General features: G+C 40.6%; 1 protein-coding gene across 2 annotated transcripts in view; it reads right to left on the bottom strand.

The window, feature by feature from the left end:
- The window catches only part of LOC146315499 (SH3 and PX domain-containing protein 2A-like), a 76550-nt gene continuing 58280 nt past the window's right edge, over window positions 1-18270 (bottom strand). The window contains exons 8-14 of one of the 2 annotated variants that reach the window (XM_084735330.1): window positions 13177-13290; window positions 9516-9599; window positions 5597-5714; window positions 5177-5505; window positions 4224-4273; window positions 3172-3291; window positions 1-2994 (exon numbers count right to left, since the gene is read on the bottom strand). In XM_084735330.1, coding sequence (XP_084591456.1) covers window positions 1072-2994; window positions 3172-3291; window positions 4224-4273; window positions 5177-5505; window positions 5597-5714; window positions 9516-9599; window positions 13177-13290 — 2738 coding nt within the window. In that variant the 3' untranslated portion in view covers window positions 1-1071. The remainder of the gene's footprint in view (window positions 2995-3171; window positions 3292-4223; window positions 4274-5176; window positions 5506-5596; window positions 5715-9515; window positions 9600-13176; window positions 13291-18270) is intronic. The other variant, XM_084735331.1, reaches the window with a different exon arrangement.

The following is an 18270-nucleotide window of genomic DNA, read 5'->3' as shown; positions in this document are numbered from 1 at the left end:
TGATTGTTCAAAAGTGCATTTATTTAATTCATTCTTTTGGCACTTGAGTTATCATCACGGGTCACGCAGTTAACATAAAACAAAAGTGAGCATCCCAGTACTACTGCAGCTGAAGAGTTAAGTCAAATTTACTGCCCAGCAGAAATTCAAAATGTTTAGGAAATTAATAGAGCAGTTCTTAGAAATGTTTAAGCGGTTGTGAGATTATTTTATCAGTAAATTTCTTAGAATAATAATAAAATAAGTAATAATATGATTTTTAAGTAAGGAATAAATATAAATTTTCACTGACATTAGGGAAGTTTTAATTTTTTAGTTTTTTGGACAATTAGCCTCTGAAATGAAAATAAGTTTCAGGGGAGATCGCCAGAGATTGTTTTTACATTTAAAGATAAGAAAATACTGTGATAATCAGAGATGCTCACAAATTGTTTCATTAGGACAATATTACACAATTAAATGGATAAAATATTTCACATAAAGGTGACATACAGTATAAAGAGATATTTAAAAAAAAAACATGCAAACAGACAGCACCAAGATGAGACTAACACAAAGCAGCTTTGGCAACAACTGAGATTTTCTTTACGGAAAGGATGAGAAAAATGTTTAATTTCAACAGCTCAAGGCATCGTCAGTATAATGAATCATTTCAAACATGCAGTAAGCTTTAAATGCGTAAAAAGTTTTTAAAAAATTACATTAGAAACTTACAGAGAAAGGTTCAAGGAGTGGACACAAAATGACATCTTAGTTCAAGTTAAAGGAAGAATATCATTAAATTGTTCTTCCACTCTGGTGTTCTCTTTGGCTTTGTCATTAAGTCCTTATATATTGCTCCTACTGCCACGTCTCAGGCACTGTTTCAGACTCATTTTACCAGATTCAGGTCTCATTTAATTTCAAAGTCACGATTTTATCTGGCTGCTCTTTTTGGGCAAAGGTACCGGGTAAGATTTCAATCCTTACTTACTTAATGTCTCAGGGTTAGCCTTTTTCACAAAATAATTGCATCTGTTTGAGTAGTCTTTACACGCATGTTCAGAGTTCGGCCAGCTCCACACATGAGTGCTAGTGCTTTCTCTCGAGGTAATTTGAGGGAACCCATCCCTTCCTTGGTCTGCCATTGTCCAGAATCTTGCAGTACCACCATCCATTGGGGTTCTTATCCAGGACCTCCAGACTCGTCCCCTCAGGAAATCCCATGGTCTCCTCATCACCATGGTAATCTGCTATGGAGACGTACACCTCTCTGAGGTTGTTGTGGATGATGTGGGGCTTGGGTTTCACTGTGGACACAGGAAGGGCATTCTTCTGAGAACTGAGGCCAAGGGATTCAGAACTACCGGTACCAGTTCTGTTCCTGTTGGGTAGTGCGATGTTGTTTGGTGCCAGGCTACGTGGCACGGTGCCGAAGGAGGCGTTGCGTCGCACTGTCGGGCTGGCACGAGGGTGGTCTGTGGAGTTGAGGGACTCGTTTCTCCTGAGAGAGCCAACAGGGCTGGGACCATCCCTGATTGGGGCTGATATGAAGACTGACTGCGGTCTGACAACCTGCTGCTGTTTGGTGCTATTCTGCTTCCGAGAACCGAACAAGCCGATAGGTTTGGAGAGGCCACCTGGAGGCTTGGAGGGGATGGGTGGGGTGATCTTCTTTAGGTTGATGTTGTTCAATGCCTGCACCCTTTGTTCGTTCTTCTCCAGGCTGTTGGACTTGCTGAGGCTTCCAGGTTTAGTCGGGGTGCCATCAGATTCGGACCCTGCCATGTCCTCTTGTTGCCTGACAGGCTCCAGGTAGTAAGTTGGGGCCCAACCTTCTGTGTCTCCCCAGCGGACATACCACCAGCCACTCTCCTGCTTCTCCAACACTTCCACCTCCACTCCAGCGGGGAAACTGAGCTCAGATTCTTGGACCTTCTCATAGGGATCTGTGGTGCGATACAGGGTACACCCTTCCAGATCAGAGTCTCCCCGACTGCCTTTAGAATAAATGGAGGACAGATCGGATGTGCTCTGAGAGGAGAAAGAGTCCTCTGAGGAGATGACTGAAGCTGTCTCAGAGTCCTCACCTTTAGTTTTGGTGCCATTCTTCAGCTGCCCTGTTGGCCGCAGCTGTCTTCTCAAGGTGCTGATGTCCATCTTCTCTGCACTGGATGCCTTAGCTAGTTGTGGTTTGGGCCTCACCACTGGCTTTAGTTTAGAGGAAGACTTACTGGAAGAGGACGCCTTGCTTTCCTCTTGGTCTTTCTTAGTTCTGGACAGATCTGGGGTAGACTCAGTGGAGGCAGATTTAGGACTGGCTGCCTCCTCAGCTTTGGGTGAAAATGGGCTCCCATTCAAGTCGATCTTGAACTTGTTCCCTGCAGGTCTCCATCCACCTGATGCTGGGTTTGCAGTCTTGCCGGTTTCTGACAAGACACTTGTCTTGGAGGAATTTGAGTCCCTGCTGCACTGCCTCTCTGGAGTTTCCCTGAAGGGCCGGAAGCCATCATTCTCATAGATGCACTCTTCCTCTGCCTCCGCCTCCCCCTCTGCCTCGTGGCCATCTTCAAACGACTCACCCATCTTGAAGGAGGCACTGTGGAGTGATGAAGCCGGAGAAGGCTTGGAGGACAGATGGGATCCCTTTTCAGAGGAAGTGTCCTCGTTCTTACTATCCACCAAGGAACCTTCCCCCCTCAGAAACTCAAATTCAGACTCCATGTCCAGATCACCAATGGCAGGGACATCATATTCTGGCTCTTCATACACCGGCCTCCCAGGAGAAACAGGGGACTCTGGAGCTTCAGACCCAGGGCTGCTGGGAGGTGCAGTCTCGACCGAGTCTTGTTTTTTGACAGGCGGAGCTGGGGGTGGAACTTTTGGACGGCACAGAGTGCTTGTTCTTCGATTCAGGTTGGGCTTTTTGCGTTTGTCAATGTAGGAACAGGGAGCCCATCCCTCCTTCTCTCCTATCTGGACATACCACCAACCACCAGAGTTTTTCTCAATGACCTAAAATACATGTTCAAACAGAGGTTAGACTTTATAATCAGGCATTTTTATGCATTTTAATTTGATTTAGATTTAGAAGAGTTGTTACTCAGCAACAATGAATAAATTGATATAGCAAGGGTAACCAAGTTTAAGATTGCTTTGTTACTGAAGTTTATCTTGTAAAAGAATGCTTACCTCTGCTTTCTGTCCTCCATTGAAAGTGATGCCATCAGATATACAGGACTGGAAATCAGCAATGGTGTAATACTCTGCTTCAACTGTAGGGGGCTCTGGTGGCGAGGGCAACTGAAATCCCTAAGCACACATGAAATTGGCACAGTTAGACATGATATTGGTGGTGGAAGGTAATTTAAGGACACTCAAAGACTATGCGTAATCCAGTTTTGAAGCACTTATGCTTTACTTGAGTATTTCCATTTCATGCTATTGTATATTTGTTCTCCACTACATTTAATTGACAGCTGTAGTTAGTTTTCGGATTAGGATTTTTCATTAAAAACATATGATAATGTGCCTGATTGAGGCCCTTTGTCATGTTTCAAATGTCTACAGTTACATATGAGTTGTTGACATTTCCCCAAAAGAGAGTTCATCCAACTTCTCAGATGGCTTTAATTTAAATAGCTGTTCAAGGCTCTGTGAAGTAAAATTATTTATTATTTAGTAAAAAAAAGTAAAAATTGGGCAAAAAGTCGAAACAATGAATGCAACATTTTCTGGCAAAACCTTGTTATTGTTCTTTTTTACCCCATTAATCATCTCTCAACAGCAACTAGCTCCACCTTGACAAGTTGCAGTAATCATACACATTGATGCATCAGTATTTACAATCTAATATTATTATGTAATCATGTCCCAGGGGACATTTTTCGGAATGGAATACTTGTACTTTTACTTAAGGATCTGAATTGTTCTTCCACCACTGCTCTTGTTTGATGCTGGATAGCCACAGATATCAAAGTCATGTGCTTGACTACTCATTGGACAGAAATTTATTATGTCTCAGATGTATCCTTTCCATTATAGATCTGTCAATTTGTTCTTCAGCTGAGAGCAAAAATAAAGACTGCACAATGTGGTTTAAACTGCTCACCAGTAGTATACTTTTACTAGCACCTATAAACAGCTTTTCAAGCTCCACAATCTTCAACCCATAAAAAATATTAATATAACTGGATGACTAGAGGGATGGCTGGATGGATGGATAAAATATCAAACTCTCTTACCAGGGTAGCATCTCTTCGAGGAGGAGGTTTTTGCCTGAGAACTGGGGAACCTGTGAAACAGTGACAGAAATAAAAATAAAAAAAATCACGATTGATTGTTTACATTTAAGAACAGACATTTATCGTCTGAAAGTTTTAAGACTAGATGGGAAATACATAGGTATTAAAATACCAGATGACCAATGGGAAGAACATCCTGAAAACAAATAAATACTCAAACAGTGTCTTACACAATTCAAAATACTTCAAGTCTATTAATCCAAGGTCAAAATACACAGTATATATAAAAAATGTATCACCCATATGTGACAAATGACAGCAACTCATAGTTTCTTATTATGCCCCAAGGTTGCAGTTTTAGTATGAAATTGTCAAAAATATCTAAGAAATTAATAATAATCCACTAGAACCAGAACCTTTTCTCATTATTCTTGGGAGTATCTGCAGCATTAAGAAGACCAACCACAGCTCAACAACAATTCTCTCTTACCGCCTCGTCACAACAGAAAATATACAACCTTTTTATTAGGGCTTGAACTAACGATTATTTTCATTCATCGATTAATCTGCTGATAATTTTCTTTTGTCTCCCAAAGCCCAAGGTGACGTACTCAGATGTTGTGTTTTCTCCACAACCTTAAGATATTCAGTTTACTGTCATAGGGAATAAACAAACCAGAAAGTATTTGCCTTTGAGGAGTGAGAAGCAGAGAATTTTTCTTAATTTTTTCTTAAAAATGTCTCAAAACGTTTAATTAATTATCAAAAAAGTTGGTGATTAATTTAATAGTTGAAAAATAATCGACTACCTTATACCTTAAAATCATCTGCTTTATATCTGTTAATGTGCATTAATGTTATTAATTAATATAATATGGTAAATTATGTGATTATAATTCTTTCATAACTATATGCCTTGAGAAATTTAAGAATTTAAGAGTGCCATGACTTACCAATTTCCACCCGGTGAGGGGCGATGCGGGCTACAGCTGGTGAGGCCGGCTCTGCTTTACCTTTTCCATCCTGTGGGGTGTTAACAGGGCTGGAGTCAGCACAGGGGATTGGCAGGCTGATCTCCTTCCTGGCCACCTGGGGGCTCTCTGGGACACCTTCAGTCTGCACGTCTTTCTCACTCAAGGCTTTCTTGTTAAGCAGGTTACTGATCTCCATGATGTTTCCAATGATCTCCACTGGGCCTGTCACGGTCTTCTTACGGGGAGAGAGGTCATCCTTCAGCTTCTTCAGGTAGGAAGCCGGAGCCCAGCCCTCTTTATCCTGGTACCTGTGCAGTAAGTTGAAAGAGAAAATGATAAGAAAACACATTTTTGTAATAAAAGAAGTAACATTTCTGAGGCAAGTGAGCAGACGTTTACCTGATAAACCACCAGCCTTCCAGGTTCTTCTGAATCACCTCCACAATGACCCCTTTCTCGAAAGCAATTTCATCCTTGCCCTCACTGGTGTAGGGCTGCACTGTAACGTACTTCTCTTCTGCCAAAGCCAGAGCAAAATGACAACAAAGCTGTGATTTAAGGCCTGTGAGATCTCTGAAAACGATAAAGGCATTTGAAAAGGGAAGAAACAGAAAGAGAAGTGTATGTTCTATAAATCTTCTCCACTGACTTTGTATATTTATATGATTGCAGTAATGAGATAAGAGTTAATAATTAGCCCTGCATTATGCAGCAATATACAATAATATGTACGCCAATACACATGATAGATTCTCTTGTGACACACTGGCACCATTCTTGAGATATGATCCTGTAGCAGAGGTGTATCTTTTCTGTAACACAGGCTGGATCTGTTCTGCTTTCTGGGAATTGGTTCAGCCACCAGATGTGCAAGTACATGTGCTGTATGTGTGTGTTAACAAATCTCATGTGTTCTTTGGCACATGAGATATGTCTATAATTTTTTTTATGATACGGAGAGAACTTTATAATGCAGCAAACAACAACAGGACATAATTACTTGTTGCATTAAGAGTTGTTTTGCCATCGTAGCATTAGTCATTCCTCAAGTTAAACCAATATGATGTAATATATTTTATATGATTGTTTTGCACTGTAGCCTATTGAATAGCAAAAAGCTTCATCAACATGGGCAACAAATTGTGACCATACTGAGGTTAAAGGATGGATTCACATTTTTCCAAATCTGTCTTAAAATAATACCCAAATTCCCATTTGTGCAAGCAATTTCTGTGCAAAAAAATAATTCTAAAGTGCAGACAAAGCTTTCAGTGGTCTGAGTTAGACAAATCAACTTGGCATCTTCTAACAATACAGTATTTTTAGGACAACTCTCCCTCTTTTTGTTACTGTCCCTCCTCTAAGGCTAAGCAAGGAAACACTGTAGAAACACAACAAGAAAATTTCTTCTGAAATGAAATTTGTGGATTTGCCTCCTAACACTTCCACTGAAAACATGAACAGGATTGTTCATCCTGGATCATTGCAGGATAGGAGAAACTACCACAATCAGTAATGCTTTCAATGTAAACATCAGCATCTGCATTGTTTTCAGACAAACTGGAAAAAATATGATCCTTTAAAGCTTGGGACAAACTGAAGACTAATCATGGCACTGGATAAACTACACACAAAGGTTGTTCCCCACCACTTGCATAGATGTTTTTAGAAGAAGCATAAACCTCATGACCAAGTAAATACACTAGACACTACACGCTGAAGGACTGGTCAGTAACCACTAGGTTTCTGGCAGTACACAGCCTTGCAAATCAAGCAAGAATACCAATTATTGCATCTTCTTGTACCAAAACAAACATGGACTGTTTATATTCAGTGACACTTGCACTGAAAAGGCCAAAAAAAAGAAGAAAGAAAGAAGCGCAGATTAGGCGTGAGATCTCAGATGAAGTGGCGTGGGAAAAACAGAGTTTACTGTATAGCCTACAAAGAGAAGTGACTCTTCCAAAGTCCCACAACTTTTTGCTCTGTGCTCCAATAACAGTTGAGAAAACTTGGTACCCAGTCAACTTTCTCTTTTCCCTGTCAAAGTGACATATAAGGTCACATCTTAAGTAAGCAAACGTTAACAAAACTCTACTAAACTAGCAAGCTAATGATTGATATTGATTAGCTATCCAATTACCCAGCATTTGGCTAACATTACATAATTAAGGATGTAAATATATGTTGCTTCTACAGGTCCCGCAGCAGAACTACCTTCAAAATGTGGTTTTCTTTTCAACATAGACAAGCCTAGCACATAGATATCAAAGTACAAAAAAACAGGAAAAGTACCAAACTTGTTTAAGTTTGTCATTGGAGCGCAGAGTAAAAGGGGACGGCAATTAGGAGGGGTCAATTGGAAGTGGGTGAACTAACGAACCTAACGTTCGTTAAAGCTGTTTATTTAGCGCTATGCTAAAGTAGTGACATCTTTACTTATTACAAATTACATGTTTTTATCCTCTGGCTGTCAACAACTGGAACAGACCCAGTCCAACTTGGTCTTCATGCCCAAATCAGGGTTATAATCAGCTCAACAGTCATAATCGGTGTTCCTGCCTTCAGGCACTAATCATCAACTAAAACATCCCCGGTTCAAGCCATCCCCTTCTCTCCCTCGCCTCATTTCCTGTCAACTACTATCAGCTGTCCAATAAAGTCCATAAAAAATAATGTCCTTCGTAATAATAACCATTTTAACATTTAACTAAATTCATTGACCAAGGGGAACTGCAGCACATGGGGCAAGCTGGTGTCCTGTTATAGTCCTTGGCCTTGTTACAGCGAGCATCTCCTAATTCAGCACATAATACAGAGCAGAGGCTCCATGCTGATTTATGCATTCCCATGAGACCAAGGGGCAGAGCAAAGACATCATTTCCTGCCATTATAGCAATTCCTGTCCAAACACAGACAGCACAGGGAGAAGGAGTGTGTTCAAAAAGGAGACGAGCACATAAAAAGGCACTGTTGGTACACAGGAATCAACATTGTGGTGACAAGCTTTTCCATTTTCCTTTTCTCCACCCGTTTCCAAGGTTGTGAAGGCGCATGGGTGTGGGATTGCAATTCCCTTTACTTGCAAAAACTACAGCACAGGCTCCACGGGTAAAGATATTCCTGTATGCTTTATTTTCCTTCTGCCTGCTTCTTCCGGCCTCTTTGTGTTGGGGCTGGTAAACCGTTTTCCTCTCACCAACCTCTTTCAAACAATATCCAGCAGTGCAATGAAGGGAAACTCTGAATCAGATGTTATGTTAACCACAACATGCATCGCCTGCATCAGTGTTATAAATTATTCTTGTGGAGTCAGCAAAATATCTTCTTTTTTTTTTTTTTTTAACACAAAGCAGAATTTTCAGTCCTAGGGTGGAAACAACTCTCTCTCCACTCCAGAGAGCAGCGTCCACTGCCAAGCGCAAAGTTTGGGCTGAACTCAATAGCCTATCCTCACTCCTCTGTCAGCAATCCAAATGCATCTCCCTTGGCCTTAGCAAGAAGAACATGTGCAAGTTTGTGATTGAGAATGTGATTTTCTTCCTAAGTAAGTGACAGATTAATAAGGGTCTTTGTTTATCTGTCAATATTGGTTGCTATCAGCACCACAGCAGGATAAATCTGTTTCTGCCACACTTTGCTAAAACACATACTCATTAGAAAACTACATACACGCTTCATTTGCTCATAAAAAAGCAAAATATGGCTCTAAAATGCAGCATGAGACATTCCAAAGTCTATTACGCAACTACTTTCAGATGAGAGAGTCTGTTTTTTTGCCTGTGATTCTGGGAAGATTGGCTTTGGCACACAGTGTTTAATTATAATGAAAACGCTTATATGGAGCAATTTTCTAACATAATTTGAGCTTAGCATCAATAAAGTTGCTGATTTCACCTTTGCTTTCCAGCCTCATTTTATATTAACGTCAGTTCGTGGTTAGTCGTGGTGGATTGTGGCTCATGATTAAAAGCATTTGCTGAAAGACAACACAGGATGAAAGACTGAACAAGTATGTGCATGTGGAGAGGGACGAGTGGAGCCATGTGATAAGAGACAATAAGACAAGGGGAGAACAAAAACAAAGTAGGGGTGTCACGATTCTCCAAATCTACAATTAGATTTGACTTTCAATTTCAAGGTCAGAATTTCAAGATTTTTTTTAGCACTGACAGCTATGCCATTGCCAGATGTTGCCATTGATTTCGTTTGAAATTGAAATTGAAAGCTCATTTCGATCGATTTTCGATTTAATGTTGAAATCGTGACACCCCTATAACAAAGGGAGGGAGGTGATGCAGCGTCTGTCTCAGTTCACCTCGGCTCTGCTGCCTGCTGATGACACCCCCCAACGTCCATCTCCGGTCCAGCCTCTTCAGATGAGCCTTATGTCGCTTAGTAACTGACAGACACACATGGTGACCAGACGACAACAAACAAACAAACATGGAAGACATGAAGAGCAAGCACAAATGTTACACAAACACACAGCACACAAATGACATGGATCCAACCGAGAGAGCCCCGTTATTAGCTACATGGAGGACATAAAAACGAGACCACAAAGCAAAACATGGTGGACATAGTTAGCGTGGATGGATGGAGGTTACAGAGGAAGTGTTAAACCAGGACATCTTCACGCTGGCCTGTAATTACGATGTTGTTAGCATGGTTTTCCTATCCTGTTGTGTTAGAGCATCTGGGACACACATTGCTGCTGCAGGGATGCCATCCAATTAATAGAGCAGCTGACAGTGCTGGGGGCTGGAGCTGTCAGAAAGTCTACATTTCCCTCTGCCTTTTGTAGGTAAAACAGTGAAGAAGGAAAGGATTTCTGCCAACCGCGAGATCTTGTGGAGCATGTCACAATGATAGAAGAAGCAGCTCCTATAAATTATTCATGTAGGACAAAATAAAATCCTTTTCATCTTTAAATACTTAATTTACAATAATGGGAATATCAGACAGACTGAGAGACAACTATAGGCAGTTGTTTATGTGATGAAGCTGAAAAATATTATACCATATGCCACTCTTACAAAGACATTTAAAGGAATATGTTGACATCTTGGGAAATGCTTACTCTTTTTCTGGCAGAGAACCAAAGGCCAAACACACTGAAAGCATGTGACATACCAGTTTAGAAGTATACCTATTGTTTTAAATAGCCGATCGCACACCAAAAGCATTATGAGGCATGTCTTTGATGCCTCCACTCTGACCTTTTTGGATTTTGGAGCACCAAAAGAGAACCAAAGCTTCTCTTCTGCTGCTGCAGGACCTGGTGGAGAGAGCTAAAAAGAATATAAAAGGCATGGATGCACCACAGACCAGGTAAAAAAGAACTGTGACTCACAAGGAAGAGAAAGAGAGAGGGAGCGTGAATATAGACAGAACACATCTGTCCGTATTCACACGTGATATAAAAGCTTTTCTTGATCGTGAACGTTGATTTTGCCGCACAGCTCTGTGGTTTATCAGTGAAGTATGAGCTACACTGCAAACTGAAGTTTCTCTTAACTCTGACAGACAGACAGATCTGCGTCTCATCTCCTCCATGAAACATCTGTCACCACACTGATGAACTGTCCAGGCGCTTGTTTCTCCTTCTTCATCTTCTTGCAGTCTGCTGTGGTGTAAAACCGTCTCAAACTGTTTTAAATTGCTCTTAATAATCAAGTCATCCTGGTCATTTAAATTAATACAAAAAACACAAATATGGTGCACCCTTTTGCCAAAACACTGGTTCTGTGACATTTCAAATCTGATGCCTGCAGTGCATCACAGGAGCATCAATTGACGCACTTCAAATGAGGCGTGTCAGTTATTGCCTTCAGTGTGTTAGGGCCTTCAGACAAGATCAATACTCTGTTTCTGTATACATGAAGCAGCCTCAACCCGCAGGTTAACTTAGCTTAGCACAAAGACTAGAAGCAGAGGGAAACCTTCTAGCCTGGCTCTGCCCAGAGGACAATAAACATTACTAATTAACACATTATTTCTTCTTTTTTTTAAATTTATACAAAAAACAGCCTGTAAAAACATCAATTCACCCTCTGATGTGGTTATGTATGAGATCATCTCATGCGTCTGAGCAGTTGCCAGGCAACCAGCAGAGGTTCCAGGACGTCACTAGTCCCCGCCAAACAATTTAGACATGATGTGTTAATTTGTAAGCTTTAGAAGTGCTGGTAGACTGATTTTGTAACTGTTGAGCAGAGCCAGGCTGGCTGTTTACCTCATCCGTCCAGGCTTAAGGCTGGGCTAAGCTCACATTAGTTTTGTATTTACCATACAGACACGAGAGTGAACTGAATAAGCATATTTCCAAAAATATCGAACTATTCCTTCAAGCAATATGTTTATTTTTGTATTAAATGTGGAAAACAAGCAAGAGTGGGATGTGTTTACTCTTTGATCGGTGGTTAAACTCTCTTTTCAAACTGTCTGAGCTTTCAACATTTCTCTTTTTTGGCTTTTTTTTTTTTTTTGAAAGAACCAACATGAATTCCAAATCCCGTTTTTCAGAAATATGGGCTTTTTTTCTGTGACAGTGTGGCGGCACAGACTGCCGAAGACCACAGGACTGACAAAGAGATGCTTTATGAGTTTCATGCCATTCCCATGACTGACTAGACACATAAACACTAATTACACTGACAGATTGTCCTGTGTGAAAACCCCCTGGCAGCAAACTCCAGATATCTCTGACAGAGGAGATAGGAGTGTTGGGTGTAGACGTTTGCATTTGGGTTTGTGTGTGTGTGTGGGGTCATAGATTTGTGGTATGCATATGTGTTGAAATCCTCTGCTGATAAATGTGCATTTTCTAAGTCCCATTGGGGAGAGAGGGGTATTTTAACATATTGTGAAACGGTAACACTGTTTAGCCTAATGTATTCTCTCTTTCTCTCCATCCTTGAGTCATAAGATATACAACACCGAGGGGATCCATGGTCCCATTGTTACAGGGTAAAACAATTGTACAGCAAAAGATGTTTTGGCCAGAGTGCTGGAAAATCTGGATGTTTGTTTGGAAGTGTTACACGCAACTTAATTATTTCCGTGCCTCCAGTTTGATGGGATTTCTCTAACACAATACTGCATAAATCTTAACAAATAATCTGAGGTTGTTGCACTACCTGTCAAAACCATTAGAATCTGAGTATGTGACACTAATTGAGCTCTATTTCTTTGAAATTAAAAGGTTTTCTCTACTAATATCAAAAATGACAACTTTAGCTGCTCTTAGATGGCTTGATAACTGGATCTGACAGGGCTATCGAGGTGATTGCATGTTGGATGCTGTCTTCAGCTTCACATGCGTCTCCATTACATTCTGGCGAACTGAACTCTACACAGGTGTGTTTCTTATCAAGGTTTTGGATCCCACCCTGACTGCAGTAAGCTCACGAAATTTAACATCAACACTCGTCTACTGTGCTGCAACTTATCACCAATCCGCAATGATCAGCAGACATTGCATAAAACAGCATAATTCATGTCAGAGCTTGTTTTAATTAAGGATAACCATGATTTAAAGTGGATGACTCATGAGATATTCTCCTGTTTTATTCCTTACTGCTGATGGAAACACATGCCTCTTTCATGAGCTCACCCAGCAGAGGTCATATCATGTAATATTGCGTTGCAATCTCTACTGTACAGTACATCACTTCAGTGGCTGTGGTCTGGTTTCTCCTGGCGCGTCTCCTTGCTGTTTACCCAGGGCTGAATCTACACTCTGTTCAGACCTGCTTGTAATGGCAGGCAGACAGAGAGAAGCGTTCACACCAGCCCGGCGCCAGCCGTTAGCGTAAGCCGGCAGTGGTGAGGTAGGAGTTTGCTCCGTTTTGTCACAGATCAAAGACTGGGGATTGAGGGCAGAGGGGGTATCTGTGTGTGGGTGTGTAACAGAGTGTGTGAGGTTGTGTTTGAGTGTGCGTGTGGGCAGAGGCAAGAGAGTTTGCCTGACTTACCTTCTCCAGCTTTAGAGGCGCCCAGCTCCAAGTCATCCCGTGTGCCACTGTGGGAGTTGAGATAGGTAGCAGGCACCCAACCCTGCTCCTCTGCCGTGCTGACGAACCACCAACCTGTGGAGACATACAGAAGCTGAGCATCACCATGACTACGTTTAAAGTCGCAATATGTAACATTTGCAAAAATAAGTACTGCAGTCCGAATAAAGATCTATGGCTGAAGCAAGTTGTTTTTCTGCATGCCCTCCTCTGAGGACTTGAGGAAGCTCAGGCAGGCTGCAGGACCACTGCAGAAGTACAAGATGAGCACAACATTGTAATTTGACAATAACAAGCTGTGATGAGTCCTCCACTGTATGTTGATCAGTTGTTTATAACTGTCAGTTGTCTGTTGTTGCTAAGCTAAGCCCACTCCTCCGAAAATACACACTCTGGAGTTGGAGTTCAGTGACTGCCTGCCAGACAGACAGAAAAGATGACATTTAGCGTGTTTCCTTAATCTCTCCTTTAACGAACATGTCATACGATACATTACATGGCAAGGTACAATAGGCACAGCCTAAAGTTTGAGTGCAAGGAATTAAAATGTCTTTGGATGTCTGGAAGATTTGTTGAAATTTTACAGATGAATTTCAGCCTGTGGTACCCCACCCCAAAAAACTACATGTAATAATCACTAGAAAAACAGATGAAAATGAACACGGATGACCTCTGCTCATGTGATCATAGATTCTCTAGTTTTTCCAATATTCCCCATCAGATTCTTTGTATCTTTGTTTTAGTCAAATCACACGGATGAGCTACAAACGAACATGAACATGAGAATCTATAACTATGTTCAGGGCCAAGAACATCAGAGGGAATGCTGCTTGGCTTTAGCACCACTTGAGATGAGGTCTTGTTCAACCTGCGTTTCATCAGGATCAGTTGTGATTTCAGTGGGTAGGACATCACTAAAGTGCTGTTACTAGCCAAAATATCAATTTGCTTTGTTGCAGCTTATTTGACTCAGTTTCTCTGGCGTCACTCCTCTGACAGCTGCTTTAAGACAAACACCTGAGGTGGAAAGGTGCATGTACCAAAGAAATATTTCCCTCGAGTGGAATACAGTGATCCATTGTGTCAGATAAGGTGTGCTGATGTAAAGTACATATGTAGACTAACCATAATATTTTACCTTGTGCTAAATCATTTTCACACAGACTGTGTCAGCTCTCAACAGGAGTCCAAAGTGACAAAACTGGCACAAAGACAGCCCTATATGTGGTATGCCACACATATGCTATTTGTTGTGGTAACTGGAATACAATATGGCTGACAGCTGTCTGGACAACCCATAAAGAGGATATGAGTGTTCCATCACACTTCCACAGCTGGTCCAAATGTCCATATACATTTTCCTACAGACATGGAGCACTGTGAGGTAGTTTAGTTGCACACAATTAATATAAAAGAAGCAGAATGTATGACAGACAGGAACACCAAGAGATGTGGATGAGGCAAAAATACAGAGTGCTAATATGGAAATAACAGCAAAAACATAGCAGACCCCTTTATTAGGCAACAGTGATTCATCTGCATTGAGTGAAATATGTTGTAATTATGTCCTTAATTTTGAAGACATGCATCACAGTTTGACAGACAGCAATTAAAGATCGCTAATAGACGCGTTTATTATTCGTGTTTGAGGTAGACAGCAAAGTACAAAACTCAATTCCAAAAAAGTTGGGATGCTGTGCAGAGCACAAATTAAAATTGATTTGCAATGATTTGCAAATCTTTTTGTGGCCTCTATACAGTTGAAAACAGTACAAAGACAAGATATTCACGGTTCAAACTGATAAACTTAATTGTTTTTTGGAAATACACATTCATTCTGAATTTGATGCCTGCAACAGTTTTCAAAAAGTTGGAACAGAGGCAACAAAAGACTGGAAAAGTTATGAATGCTTTGAAAATTCCACAGATGAACAGTTTAGTTGATAAGGGGGGCAGTATCATGATTGGGTATGAAAAGGACATCCTATTCAGGCAAGGATGGGGTGAAGTTCCCCACTTACAATCAATAATACTATTAAAAGATTCAGAGTTTAGAGAAATCTCTGCACATAAGGAACAAGGCCAAAAACCAGCCACTGCATAAAGGATACTTCTACATGGGCTCAGGAACACTTTGGAAAGCTGTTGCTGGTAAATATAGTTTGTTATCCACAAATGCAATACCATGCAAAGGAAAAGTCATATGTCAACATCATCCAGAAACATAGTTGACTTCTCTGGGGCCAAAGGTCCTCTGACATGGAGAGACAGAAGGTGGAAAGTCCTGTGGCCTCATGAGTCAACGCTTCAGATTGTTTTTGTAAATGCATTGGCACGGCTAACGGTCACATCTTTGAAGGCACCATTAATGCTGAAAGGTACATGCAAGGTTTTGGAGCAACACATGCTGCCATCCCTGATGTCCCTGATAAAGACTATGTTTTTTTCAAGGATGTCCTTGTTTACTTCTGCAAGACAATGCTTATTGTCATTCTGAATGTGTAACAACATTATGGTTCTGTAGTATAAGAGTTGCAGACCTGTCTCCCATTGAAAACATGTGGTGCATTATGAAGTGCAAAATGGGACAGCAGAGACAAGAGATGTAAAGAATTTCATTTTCAACAATCATTTCCCAAATGCTGACTGAGTTTTGTTAAAGGAAAAGTGTTAAAGACGCTCCTGTCCAAACTCCTTTGGAATGTGTTGCAGACATCAGATTCAGAATGAGTATATATTTACAAAAACAATTCTTATGTTTGATCATTGCATAGCTTTTTTTTTTTATAATGAAAAGTAAATATAGTCAAGTAAATATATTTTTTTATAATTTAGGTTTGTAATTAACTTGTGATTGCTTTGGAAACCACTTGTAATACATTATTGCTATGTACCTGGGTAATCCTAAAGTAAATTGCAAAGTACTAAACTGTAGAGAAAAGTAAATGAACCATAACCAACAATGGAGTGTCAGTGTGTTTGGAGTTTGTCATATCTGTGTGTGTGCGCGTGGTCTAGTCTTTGTCCTATTAATTTTGTAATGTTACATGTACTGATATAAATTGTCATGGAGCTTTGTCACAATGTACGGCTTTTTGTGGACCCCAGGAACTGCTGCAATGCTGTGACTAATGGGGGATGCTAACAAACTTAACTACAATTTACTTATTTCTGCAAGGATGCCTGTAGGATTTGGTATCAGGTTCCTTTCTCAGGCACATTGCAGTTCTAGTTAGAAAAACCTAATAATTGTGTAACTGAATCGAATTGTTCTCTGGCCATATGCCTATCTGTCCCCCAAATTTAACTGGAGTGCTTGAGGATATCCTGCTGACAGATTAAAAACATGACTTTCTCAGTGCAGGAAATAACAGAAAATCTGCCCAGATTTTTTTGATCTTACACACGCAATCTTTATGAGAGGGATGATTTATTTAATCGATGAACTTGCTAAGCTACACAACACAAAACACATCATCAGCTGTACAGAGGGGATAGTTTGCATAGAGTTAGGGTGGGTCCAGATAGGAGGATGCTGTTAGGTTCTGGCTCTGTGCAACATGCTGGCTGGGGCTCAGGTATTTAACAAGTCTTTGCACCAAAGCTGTGGTTTGAACAAAACCTCATGCCAATAAATCACAAAACAATATGGTGTCATCATCCAGATGCAAAGGACACAAAATAGTGAGGTTGAAAGTTTGTGAGAAGATTATGGGATTGTTGAACATTAATTACACTGACATCCTAATTTTAAATGAGATAATTATACTAACATTTTGCAACACTTCATTAAGTCACTGACAACATTAAAATAAACATGATGTGTCCTGCTTAATGACCAGCAAAGGGCAACATCAACTACATTAAATTGACCATTATAAAGAAAGGTCAGCTTGGCAGGAGTAAAAAGACCTGCGTCAACTCAATTAAAAAAAAAAAAAAAAAAAATCATTACATTTGCAAATTGTGTTCACACGAACAAGCCTGCTTGAGGGAAATGTCAATTTCACTTCAGCAAACCAACACTTATAGAAATGTAAGCAAATATAAGAATAAGGTGTAGGAATGTAGTTTAATTGAAAGCACTTGGCTGAACATATATACACAGCTAAGACACACGGTCACTTTAAAAGGCCTGAGTAAATATGAGCTGTTATTGATGGCTTGGCTGCCCTGTCTGTGTTTTTCAACCATCCTCACATATGGCAGGTGCTTAGGCTGAGTTCACTGAACCTCAAAAGAAGCAATAAAAATGCACACACATTACGCAAGTGCTTATTTCCTGGCCATTGCAGGTTTATATCAGACATGTTGCAATTATATGAAATGTAGAGAAAAAAAAAATAACACTTCTAAATGAGAAACCTGCTTCATGTCTTTCATCGCATGTGTTCATTCACAGGGTGACTGCAATTCAGTTTAGCACAAAACCAGCTTCATAGTCGCTGTGTTATACATGTAGATATGAACAATAAAATCCCCCACTTATTCTAATCATTTGTAAAGCTATTGGTGATGAGTGTTGTATAGTTTTCAGCTCATTACCTTTGTCTTTTTAGCTCCAAGCTGCTATAACAGAACAAATTTTCAGCACTAATAAGCACTCTCTCTTCTTTGCCACAGCAGATTGTCTCATTGGCAGGCCAGGCCCCGATTCCCCGCATGGGAATCTGATTTTTATGATCCGCATATTTGATTTGATTTGGCATAGGCTTTTTTACACTGGATGCCCTTCCTGACACACTCCTCCCTATTTATCCGGGCAGGGTAAATAGAAATGCACTGGCTTGTGCATCCCCAGTGTCTGGGGAGCAACCTGGGGTTCAGAGTCGTGCCCAAGGACACTTTGCATGTGAACAGGAGGAGGAGGGGTTTGCACCACCAACCTTGTGTAGATGGCCCACTTTACCTCCTAAGCCACAGCTGCCCCTAATAAGTACTCTTTCTGCAGAATTTCTGCAGGTTTCAACAAGTTACATTTATAGAAGAGATCTGTAATATACTTACTGTAATACATCATAAAATGACCATGATATGTCATCAGGGATTTAGTCA

The sequence above is a fragment of the Lutjanus erythropterus genome, chromosome 14 (genome assembly GCF_056507025.1).
Source record: "Lutjanus erythropterus isolate fLutEry1 chromosome 14, fLutEry1.hap2, whole genome shotgun sequence".
Taxonomy (NCBI): domain Eukaryota; kingdom Metazoa; phylum Chordata; class Actinopteri; order Lutjaniformes; family Lutjanidae; genus Lutjanus; species Lutjanus erythropterus.
This window is presented reverse-complemented; position numbering and strand designations above follow the sequence as displayed.